General features: G+C 31.6%; 1 protein-coding gene across 1 annotated transcript; it reads left to right on the forward strand.

Annotated features, from left to right (window-relative positions):
* Positions 1-7,067: 7,067 nt before the first annotated feature.
* LOC132741664 (complement C1q-like protein 3) lies at positions 7,068-11,181 on the forward strand. The gene is made up of 3 exons (XM_060729884.1): positions 7,068-7,358; positions 8,117-8,186; positions 10,012-11,181. The coding sequence occupies exons 1-3, from the start codon at positions 7,248-7,250 to the stop codon at positions 10,404-10,406; spliced, it is 576 nt and encodes a 191-aa protein (XP_060585867.1). The 5' UTR covers positions 7,068-7,247; the 3' UTR covers positions 10,407-11,181.
* Positions 11,182-12,773: the final 1,592 nt, after the last annotated feature.

Below are 12,773 nucleotides of genomic sequence, written 5' to 3' on the forward strand. Positions count from 1 at the left end.
ATTAAAGTTAAATTCGGATTCATTATTTTTTTCTAATTTAGCACAATTAAATTGGTTATCCTTAAAAATCCGTGTAGTGAACTGATCTTAAATTTTGCATACACGTTTCTATCCGGTTCTCCATCAAATGGTTTACAATTTTCCCGTCAGGAAAAAACCTCAATGAAATCACTGCTTCTCATGGGCGGGGTTTCCAATTGCGGCTGTCCATCTTAAAGACACATGAAAATCCGCATATTGTCTAAATTGTGTCGCAAAAAATTACATAACACAATTATACAGTAATGCCATTTAATGTCAATTTACATAACCGTCGTACAGTATATAAATTACTATTTATTGTGACATACATTACTTTTTGTAACCTCTTTTATAGCACTTAAATAATGAATTCTAACCATTGTTTGTCCTTATGAAAATCATTGTAATGATCGTGAAAATCTTTGTAATGATCGAAACTAATAACTAAAAGACTTTAGTAAATAATTACAACCTGTTAAACGTTGATGCTGTTTCTCTTAGTTCTCCTCTGCCTTCAGTCTCTTTAGTTCATGATCACTCAATATAACAACCAATTTCTACAAATAATAATGATACCAAATAAAATCTATGTATTTAAAAGAATGTATAAAGATCAATCTGGCAGCAATTTATTTTGAACAAATGTAATTAATTTTTATTCTTTTGAAGTACTGCAATGTTTTGAATAATCAGTTTTACACGGTTCAGCAATCCTTTACAAATCATTCTATTTGTTAAAAAGTCGAAAACATTTTCTTTTATGTAAACTTTTAAAACGAGTCTACAAAACTAGAGAAATATATAGATAATAGTTTTTAAATGTATTTACATGGGTTTAAAATATTTGTCTATGATGACATCATTGTACAAAAGTACTAAAATCTGTTTTATATTGAATATTAATGCAAGCTCAAAGTTTACATTTTCGATTTGTGTACATATTTGTAATTAAAACTATTGCAGTCTTGGGTTAAAATATTCATTATAAAAAGTACGGAAAGAAGTGTAATACAAACCATTTTATCATAAACTCGAGAAAGATTTCTAAAACCTATTACTTAAGTGTAAAGTAATACATGTATTGATAACTGAAAATGTTACGTTGTGTGTGACTAAATGGATAAACTCTAGTAATAAAAATAATAAATTACATCTTAACTGTTAACCATAAATTAGTTGTATATGATAGAAAATCTACAAAAATTTTCATAAAGGTAGGGAAGAGCACAAATCTACAGGACCACCCATCAACCAATCATCGACCTATTGTATTACGAGAAAAACGTTTACATGAAATATTAGTAGCAACACCTCGATTGTCTTAAATACGGAAAGGCTAACACTTTACTCGGAAAGTACAAAAATATTTAAATGCATTGTTTTATTTTTAATCGTAGTGCAGACGGAAGAAGCATGAACAAGAGGGTCATGATGGCCCTAGATCGCTCACCTGACCCATCGAACTCATCAAAGCATTCAAACCAATTTTCATGACAGGTGAGTCAAAAATGTGACCAGAAGAGTGTTAACAAAGATTATTCATATTTGAGCAATGTGACCTAGTTTTTTCCCAGGTGACCCATATTCAAACTTGACCGAGAAATCATCAGAACAAACTTTCAGACCAATTTCCAGGATACTTGATCCAAACAGTAGCCAATAGAGTGTCCTTTTAGCTCCTGTGACTTAGATTTTCATGCGAGATGACCCATGTTCGAACTCATCCGAGCAATTGCCTAGACAAACACACCAAGTTTGATGATAATTATTTCAGAAATGTGATCACTAGTGTGTTAACAAGGTTTTCCATATTTACGCAGTGTAACTTAGTTTTTCGTCCAAGATGACCCATGTTCGCACTTGACCTAGAAATCATCAAAACAAACTGTCAGTCCAATTTCCAGGATATTTGGATCAAAACAGTAGCCATTAGAGTGTAAACAAGATTTTTCTATTTTAGCTCCGGTGACCTTGTTTTTCATCCGAAATGACCCATGAGCTATCACCTAGACAAGCATCCTGGCAAAGTTTGATGATGATTGAGGCAAAAATGTGACCGCTAGAGTCTTAACAAGGTTTTTCTATTATTAGCTCTGGTGACCTAGTTTTTCATCCGTGATGATTCATGTTCGAACTCATTCGAGCCATCAACTAGATAAGCATCCTGACAAAGTTTGATGATAATTGGGGCAAAAATGTGACCGCTAGAGTGTTAACTATTGTGATTTCACTGTTATTTCTATCTATACTTTCATTTTAAGAAGCTTTTACTGGCAGCAACACAGTTAATCTGTGGGGTCCTGATAAAACTTAAAGCACATCAATTTAAGGTTACGCATTGTGCCAGTTATTTAATCCCTCCTGATTCTAGAAGCTTTTCCCTAAATATTATCCATGGTAGATCTAGAATCATGTGGTTTCGTGACTTCTGTAAAAATAGTTAATTGCTTTATTGCACATCCTAGATGTTAAAGTTTGATTGTATATAAAGCAGCCTCATTTAATATGTTTATCTAAATGATAAATCAATCTGAATACAATTGAAAACACTGCATATCTACGAAATTTGTAATGTACTAGTACATTTTCCATGTCGGACATGTTGGACTGTTGACTTACGTAACGAATGCATTAGATAGATCTTTGCTCCTTTATGATGATTTGTTTACTAAAAGTGAAATTAAAAAATGTGACATTGAGATATCTTTATTCTAATCACAAGTTTTACTTAATGTTTTTTGTTGATTAGATGCCGATTTTGGCGTAAGAAGATACTAAGGAGCCTACGAAAAATCTTTGGAGCGTCTTTCCACAGAAAATCTGTGAGATTTCTTTCCCACGAAAAGAAAATAAAATAAAAAAAAACTTTTTTCCACAAAGTTGTTGATAGTGTAGGGACTGTGGCATATAAATAATCAGCTCTCCTTCATTTGGGAGCTTTAACATCCAAAATGTCCCACTGTGCACCGTTTTGGCATTCAATACTTTGGCAATTATTCGAAATTGTTTTGGTGCATAAATTTATCTTTGACATTTTACGATTTTATATTAAAGCAACAGACATCTACTTTTGTGATGTTTTGTTTTACTTTAGCAATGAAACTTGGGAGATTGTAATTTAAAACAGCATTTTTATGTATCTTAACGTTTTTTCTGACATAATAAATAGTTATTGCTCATGAAAGCAAATATTTCTTCATTATATACATCCATTACATACAGAACAGGCTTTATATGTTGCTCAGCTATTCTATTTATTAAAAAGGGATATGGTAACTTTCTGAAAGGGTCATTGTACCCCAGAAATGCTTTTATCAACATCCTTCAAAGTCTTTTTAATATTTGTGCACCTTAATAGTTAACCGAAAACTTTTTTGGCAGTAAATGAAACTATCTTCTTTTCATCTGTTGTTTTTTAGCAATAAGTGAAGTATTATTTTGTACCAATCTACAACATGCATCAGAAAAAAATAATTTTTACTTCTTTAGACAGGGCTAACACGAAATTCATTGTGCTCAAATAATGATCTTAGGGAATATTTAGATACTTGGAATGGAACCTGCAAAAGTAGCTATGAATGTGAAATAATTTGTCGTAAATGTAGCAAATGTAAACAAAGTAGTATTTCGATTAACATACAAAATACGTATTGGAAAATTTGATCAAAACTCAATACAGTAACGTTACACCCGTGACATACTTACTTCATTTATGTTTTCATTTGTAAATATCGTTTTAAATCATACCGGTAATAATTTTTTATCATTATTTCACTTTTGTTTATCTAATCACCAAATGATGTGTTTTCGAAAATCATGTTTATATGTTTATGCTTATTGGATATTTGTCTGAGTCATTATCGGCAGTGTTAAAGAAGATATGTTATTTTATGATTGATTAAGATAGTATATGTTCCATTTCTTTTTTTTTCACGTCAAAATGTTTTACTTTTAATACATATTTAGCAATTTCAGCATAAATCTGGTGGCAAGTGTCTGTACATTTTTCCTCAAATATTTTAATTTAGGGAATTTTGCAAATGACAAGCATCTAAAAGAAATGAAGTTGTAAAGCATTCAGTCGGATCTCTAAATTTGAATTATTATTATGTATAATATCTTTAATAGCATTAGGTGTTAATTATAAGGGTTTAATGAAAAAAATGTGAACGCAACTGTGTGTGCTTATTTAAATGCATGTTATTGTATACCTGCGTGTGCAATTTTACTGCATTAAAATTAAACAAACTCTTAGACTATAAATGTTTAATTCTATTCTCTTACAAAATTATTTAAAGACCAATCTGGCATTTTAACATGAACAAATGTTAAATTTTATTTATTTGACGCACTTGTAACTTTATGAAATCAATTTGAAAGAGTTCAGCCTTTTTTTTCATTTTCTATACTTTATATTATATGGTTAAATTAAATTGTTTGACGAGTAACACATTTTCAGAATATTTTTAAAGACAAACGAGACACGATACATAGATAATAAGCTGAAAAATATATTTACATAAGTTTGAGTATTTGCTTATAATAAGATTTTGTACATTTGAATTTTCATGTGAAAGCTCGTATTTTAATGTAATGTTAGTTGTCCATATGCAAATAAATGCATTTAAATTCTATAAATAAAATTACATGTATAGTGAAAAGAAAGCAAAAAATGATGTAAATAAACTTATTAATGTGCTAGTAACGTCGCGACAACTTGTGTGTAGATTAACTTTAAAATTTGCATGCCTCGATATGAGCAAAAAGATTTCAAGAAAATCAAACTTGAGAAAAGTACCTAGATTGCATGAAAGGAAAAAGGTTTCAAAGTTCAAGAAATAATAAACATCTTATATGTGGTTAATGACTGATTTTGCAGTATTATTCATTGCATTTCTAACACACTAAGGGCTATTTTCGCATTTTAGGTGAAGTTTTAGCTCCGTCTGCAATTGGTTATTCAATTTTCTTTAGATCTCCTAACAATATTTTGCTTTTAAATATATTTTCAAAACTCGTGAAAATTAGCATTAATGTAGAAGCATGGTGCTTTAAGATCTTATATCATCCTTATCTCAGACTGGCAGTTTTAAATAGAGCAACTCATGAATTATCATTTAGAGATCTTGTACAAAAATTACATGAATTCTGGCTAACCATTGAATCAATGGGAAGGAATGGGGTATATCAGGTGTTCGGATTCCTCTGCCGTCCGATAAAAGAGACCTACGAAATTATCTCATGACAATTTTGTAACGATGTAATATATGCCTATCGGCAGGTTGTTTGTCTAAGAACGTAATATTCGATGAGAACGTAAAGCTCGAAATGTTTTTTCTGTATGCTATCAGGAGGGACAATCAAGTAGGCTGTGAACGGGTAGTCATTAAAGTGTATCAGTCGGTTGGTTTTATTTGAATTGTAAACTTCATCATTATTATCATTCTGACTTATAAATCCCAAAACAAGAAGCGGTCTAATTTGACATTTGGAAATGATAGGTTATAATCGCTGCGTTAGAATCGAATGCGTCGCATCCTGTGACCAATAGAAGTCTCTGTTTCTGTAAGTTAGTAATAGTCGAGATTTTAACGTAGCGACAAAAAAGGAACTACCCCCGACCAAAAAATAACGATAAGGGTCATGAATGTGATCGAAATACTGTGGAATCATGAATCTAAGAGTTAGGATAAAACAAAAAGACGATACACGATAAAATTATGATAACTTTGACGCCACGAACAACATTTGCTTGGCCTTTATTTAACAATAACTTTGCAGCAGGAGAAAATCAAGCGTGAAATTCGGAAATGCAAGTCTATGTGCGTGCAGCGTTTATGAGAACATTTTAGCTAATGCGCCGATTTTTTTCAAATTCTATCTACTGCGTGGGAACGGGTAGCGAACTGATCAATCCGAGCTGATCAAATGAGATAAAGATATATTTACAACTGACGCGCCATTAAATCTATAATAACTTTTGTTGTTTAATTTCTTGTTTTCTACTGTATCCGGATGGGAGGCTAGCGCACATTTCAATTTGATTTTTCTTTCTATTTTTTTAAGGGGGGGGGGGGAATTTTCATTTCACATATACAGAAGTGGTCATATGGTGACTTTCTAGCTTTAATGGCGAGGAAGACCTCATATGTTCCTTTTTACATTACTTCAGGCACAAACGGGCACCTGAGTAGAACTGTCAACGTTCCTTAAGCTTATTGGTAAGCTTTTTTACATGAAAGAATCTGACGTTCTTTTAGAGATTCGAACCCATTATTTGTGGGTGATATCTCCATGAAGATCTGGGTTGATCAAATATTATTTATAAGAAAAAGTACAGAAGGATGGTTAAAATAGTTTTTTTATGATTTCATGAGATAAAATTAATTTTAAACAGCGTATTTACCGTCAACTGTTATATATATATTCATTGTTAACTGTAATTGTTATTTTCTGTCAACTGTTATTGATATTTCATGTCAATTGTTAAAGATATTCACTGTCAACTGTTATGGATATTCCACGTTAATTGCCGTGGGTATTACCTGTCAATTGTTTCAGATATTCCATGTCATACTGTTATAGATATTCACTGTCAACTGTTATATATATTGACTGCCAATTGTTAAAGATATTCCCTGTCAACTGTTATAAATTTTAGATGTCAACTGTTATAGATATTAACTTCCACAGTTATAGATTATGCATTGTCAATTGTTAAAGATATTCACTGTAAATCGTTTGGCGCTTTGTCATGCTATCGCCAGCGACAACACGACGCACATGAGCGTTCCAAATCAGCCATCATATATATATCTATATCTTCATCTCAAACGTCTAGAGATATTAAAATAAAACGTTTTACCAAGAAATTAGCAAAATGACAACAAATTTATAATCATGCATTAATGTTGTCCGTGAATTTAGCAAATCTTAATTGGTCGCGAAAATTTGCAGGTTTACAATATTATCTTGGTAGGTTTTTATTGCTTGCTTAAAGATGCTTTGAATTCCGCTTGACTTGTGCAATGTGTTTGCATGTTGCTTAAGTGTAGGTGTGTGGCTGTGTATTTTCTTAATATGGAGACTACGATTGCTCAGCAAATTTAGGCGATTTATTAAAAAAATTGTATCCGGATTAAATTTCAACATCCGTCACTATGTCTGACATTTTTATAGCATATATCCGGGATATATCTCTTTAATATACTGAAAGCGTGGGATGGATGGTAAGTTTAAAAGACCTGTGCGAGCGGCAGCGTTCGAACATTTTGGTATTTCGCAGTATCCAAAGCATGACAGGAGGAACTATGATCGTTACGCTGTTTGCAGTCTTGGTAATTAGAACATTTAATTTATAACATTTTATGTTACTTTTAGATTCACAGTTTATACAATGCTGATTATTACTTTTGGAAGAGTAATGTGTGATTAGTGCTTTGTTTTCATAAGGAGGTAAGGGTTTAATTTTGATTTTGGAAAGAAACTTTGAAACTTAGATAAAACATGTAAAAATCATTGAATTTTTGATTATTGAAATTTGGCATGTTTGAAGGGTTGTTCATGAATTTTGGACAATAGAAACATTACTCGTATGTGCTTGATATTGCAAATGAATATTAATTTATCTAATATGCTTAACTCTAGAAATTCTTAAAATTATCATCAAAATATCAAAAAATTCTTTGTTGTTACATTTTGTGTATTTATAGTAGTATAATATGTAGTAAAGAGACCGCTCGCCAGAGTTGTGCACTATTTGGCCTCAGAAGTGAACTGGATAGTTTAATGAAAAGTCCCCGACGTAATTTTAATATATTACGAAGAGAAGCATGGGAAATCAAATACCTGAACCACTCGTGCACGAACACTCTTAATATAAAATAATACATTCTCTCCAGCTATGAAAATCAAAGGAATTAAGGATATGAACATATGGCGATTATTCAATTATTGAAATTCTAAAAATATTATTCACCGGGAATGGCTTTAGAACTGCTATACCAAAATTAAACATATTTACAATAATGTTCTTATTATAATTTTTTTCTATCCATATTTTAGTCAGTTATGTATTTTCATGATCTGTTTTCAGGTGCTATTTGCCTCGTTCGCAAGTTGTGACATAACTCTAGAAAACCTGTTTGCCCGCCGAACCCCAAAAAGTAAGTATTCCGTTAAGTGTAGAATTATAAGGCATCGTAGTTAAGTGCCCACACATTTGATTCCAGGGAAATGTTTGCAAACTAGTAAATCATATCCGTCTTGTTCATCTTATGAAATTGCTGGATAGTGAGTTAAAAATTATTCCCTTTTACCATTTAGTAATGCTCCTTCATACAGTTTACGATGCCTTTTAAGTTCCGCCTACTATCGGTAACAAATTTGATCACTCTTGATACAAGTCAATAAATAAAAGCTTTGTTCTAAATGTAGTTAGTGAGATATTTATGATGGATAGTATTTCAATGTTATCATCAAAACAACAACCACCATACAAACGAATAAAAACATGAAGCAGGTGTATCATTGTCTTAAGCCGGTGATAGGGGGCGTGGGCAGTAACTTCGATTTCCAGTACCGTCCATGAACAGGCCCAATCAAACCGAGCCTGCAACATTTTACAATTTTGCCGTGCTGGGCTTTCTTTAGGGATTCTGCTTTTCTCTGTTTGATAATTTAAAATTAAATATAAGTCTTTGAAATTTAGTGGCTGAATTTCAAAATTGTTACTGTCAGGCTAGTTTGTCGTAATATATCGCTATCCGTGTAGTTTAACAAGGCACTTTTAACTTTATATTTTCATCTTGATATTCCAAATTTAGTATTTTTTTAATTCTAAACATGAACAATTAAAGAAATCTGTCAGGTTATTGATGAAACGTTTTTTTCTCTGACTTGATCCTGCATGGATTGTGATTGATATTGTTACTGTGTGTATATCACACTAAGTCTTGCAAAACATTATAATATGTATGGTCAGACCGATTCAACCATTTTGTTTGCTTTTATATTGATTTAGTATTATTATCTCTAACATTTTACATGTTTCTTAATTGTGATATTTCAGTTAGGTAACATATTAAGATACAATTAATCTAACTGCTTCTATGTTTCCAGACTTTGGTTGAGACAACACATTTTGAAAACCAACATCAACAAATGTTAAAGCAAGTTTAAACAAAATTTATTAAACTATTCTCAGAGATTGAGGCTAATTGTATGCTTTGTGACAAATAAGAATGAATTCTTTGCTTTTTACTAGATGTTTAGCTTTATTCTAGTTATATTGTTATTATAAGTAAGTTATTTCAAGGTTATCTTTCACGTTTGCCATACCACGTAACATTTTATGATTTGGATGGCGCATAAAACCAAAACAATAGACAGTCTAGATTTTATATCTACAATAACTTTTTAAATATTTAATTATTTATGATCAGATCAATTGTAGGACCTTCTTATTCTAGTAGGTAGCACATATATAGAATTTCAGATGAGATAAAATAGGAGGGTGAGACTAAACGTTCGAACAATACACGTGTTTTTGAATAGGTTTCTCGCTCAATTTTGCAGAGGGAGAACCCCCCCCCCCAAAAAAAAAAAAAAAAAAAAAAAAAAAAAAAAAAAAAACACGGCCTATTATGGACTACCTGCAATAACTGCTTTTCATATTCATTATTTTGTACGGGATAAAGTGTAGATCTATCCTTTTGTTCTAGCCAGGAAACTAAATAAAAAAAAAAAAAAAAAAAAAAAAAAAAAAAAAAAAAAACACGAGTATATCAAATTGTTCAAACAATCGGTCCCACATTTGTACTTTATCCCTATGTTTGTTACTGACTGGAATGAGAGCTATTATCTATACCTAAACCTATCGTATATAAAAGGCACCTTGCACACGCAAAATACTGGATATAACCCAGTTTTGTTGTTTAAACTGATGTTTATACAATCGAAATAGTTAATGAATGCGTTTTTTTACTTCAGGACGTATTGCGTTTGAAGCTCACATGGAAAACGAACTGGCACATTACCCTTTAAACACGCCACTTATTTTTCCCGTGAGTACACTGAACGAGGGCAATGGTTATAATCCCAATACTGGTGAATTCACAGCACCAAGAAATGGTGTCTACGCGTTTAATGCACATGCCTGTCACAAACCTGACACCAACATGGTGTTTGCCATCATGAAGGGCAGTGATCAATTAGCAGTTTCGACTATCTATGGGAATTCCGTCTCTACATGTGGTTCTGTCAACACCATCGCGAGACTTAAGGAAGGAGAAGTTGTTAATGTTGTGGCAAAATGGTCAGACAGTCACTTATGGGCAAATGAACACCGTTGGAATTCTTTTACTGGCTATTTTGTATACGCTTAGTTTAACCTTTAGTTTGTTGCTTAAAGAAGTGTTCCATTTATTTTTTATGTCTAGAAGCATTGGTACAAAACAGTTTGTAATAAATAGAACACACATTTTGAATATTCTTATTCTAAAAACCGCTTGTAGTGATAAATAAATAAGATATAAACTTTACACTTATTCCCATTACATGAATATATTATCAAATGTGAATAAACCAATGTTTATAAGTGTAAAGTCTTGCGATAAAATGTATATATCGAAGACATCTTCATTTTAGATCTATATTTATGATGCAATAAGTATACAAAATATTCATTTACATTCGACTTTATAAAGGCTTACATTGTTAATTTTTCAACATAATTCTCATCTAAGGTAAAACAACTATGAGAAAAAGAAAACATTCAATAACTTAAAAGTGATAAACGATAAAACTATAGATGATAGTGTATTTGTTATTTTGTAGTTCAATACATGTGCTTTTTGCTTTTGCAGTTTTGAGTTTTTCTTATCTTGAAATGTTAATTAATGACCCGCGCCATGACAAAACCAACATCTGCGCAGTCTGATCTGGATCCATGCTGTTCACTTAAAAACCCTATTACAAGTAGAGAAACTGATAGCGAACAACATGGATCCTATCAGACTGCATGGATGCGCAGGCTGATCTGGATCCATGATGGTCGCAAACCCATTATGTTGGTTTTGTCATGGCCCGGCTCAAATTATTATTGTATTGTCATATATAACTACTCAGAAGCCCAATAAACAGATTTCGTTGCAATTTCAAGTTGTTGTGTTTTTGTTGTTGTAAATACATCTCATACATCTGATAATACCGGTTAAAAAGGGGCCTGTCTTGGGGCTTTTGGGTATGTCGGAGTAAAAAAGTTTTATTTATAAAATATCCCCAAAAAAAGCTAGAAAAAAGATGCGAATATTTTTATGGAAAATTTTTGAAATTTTAAAGGGCTTGTTTTTTAATTTATTGGTAGATACTGCATTTTAAAGATAAAGGGAGATCTTTAGGGAAAAAAAAAAAAAAGACAAATTTTGCCGGAGGGGTTTTTTTTTCAGGGGAACTAGGCCAGATGGTTGGGGGGAATTCTACCCTTTTTAACTTTTTTAGAATTAAAACCCCTTTTTTTGGAATTTTTTCTTTGGGGGCAAAAAAACGAAAACCCAAAAAAAGATGTTGTTTAAGGGCCGAAATTAACCAAATTTGTTTGGGGACATCAAAAAAAGGTCATATAAAAAAATTCCTTTTATATGGTACCTCCCTTCATTACGCAAATTTCCCAAAACCCTTTCTTTTTTGGGCCAAAAAATTTCAAGAAAGAAAACCCTATTTAAGAATAAAAACAAAATATAAAAAGTATAATCCTTTTCAGGGACAGGGAAAAAAGAAACCCGGGTTTTAGGAAAAACAGGAAACGGGGATTTATTTTCACCCAAACCCCGAAAATTTTCAATTTATCGTCCCAAAAACCAAAAAAAACCCCTTTAAACAATTTTCGCGCTTAGCTTTTGACAAAAAAAACACAAAAACAAAAGTTGCGGCTTTAAAAACATTTCCAAAAAGGCCCCCTGTTTTTAAGGGAAAATATTTCGTAATGTTTTTCAACAAATTATTTTCACATTAATTTTTAAAGTTTTAAGCCCAAAAAATTTTAAAAAACATTTATTTTTTGAAATAAAACCTTATCAAACTATGTTAGAAAAAAAAGCCGTTTGAAAAAAAAAACAAGGCTCGGGTAAAAATCAACCCATAAAAACATTTAAAAAAAAATCGTTAGACTTTTAACTGCCCTCCTAAAGCTTGTGGGAAAATTTTTTGTGTTTAAGTTTCCTTTCAAAACACAGGACTGTTGGGAAATGCGAAAGGGATTTTCCTTAAAAAAAAATACTAACGTAGATTTTAAATTGATACAAAAATATCAATCAAAATCTCATCAGACTTTTATTTTTGAAAGTTTAAAGATATTGGTTTTATAAATAGTCCATAACAAGCAAAAAAATTTTTTTGTTTTGAAAAACTGAAAGGTTTTATAGTGTAAGGGGGGTTATTAACCCCTTTTTCTGGGGAAGGGCCCCTTTTAAAATTTTTTAAAATTTTAAATTTAAATTTTTAAAGGGGGCTTTTTTAATTGAAGGCAGAAAGAAAAGGTTTTAAAAGAAACTCTTTTTGAAAACGGCGGGGGGTTTTAATAATTCCCCGGATGCGAAAAATCAATGATAACCAAAAGCCAGGCTTTATCAAACGCCCTTTCAAATTTTTTATTTTTTCCTGTTTTTGTTTTTTTAAGGGGGAATTTTTTTAAAGGGTCTACCAAAAGTTTAATGGGTTTTAAAGTGAAAGCGGGAACCCGAAATTTTCAAATT

Source organism: Ruditapes philippinarum, unplaced genomic scaffold, assembly GCF_026571515.1.
Source record: "Ruditapes philippinarum isolate M1 unplaced genomic scaffold, ASM2657151v2 ctg4244_1_1_1_1, whole genome shotgun sequence".
In the NCBI taxonomy this organism is placed as follows: Eukaryota; Metazoa; Mollusca; class Bivalvia; order Venerida; family Veneridae; genus Ruditapes; species Ruditapes philippinarum.

Coding starts and splice junctions, on each gene's coding strand:
- LOC132741664 (XM_060729884.1), top strand. CDS start 7,248: ATGGTAAGTTTAAAAGACCTGTGCGAGCGGCAGCGTTCGAACATTTTG. Junction 7,359..8,116: donor TTACGCTGTTTGCAGTCTTG/GTAATTAGAACA, acceptor ATCTGTTTTCAG/GTGCTATTTGCCTCGTTCGC. Junction 8,187..10,011: donor TGCCCGCCGAACCCCAAAAA/GTAAGTATTCCG, acceptor TTTTTACTTCAG/GACGTATTGCGTTTGAAGCT.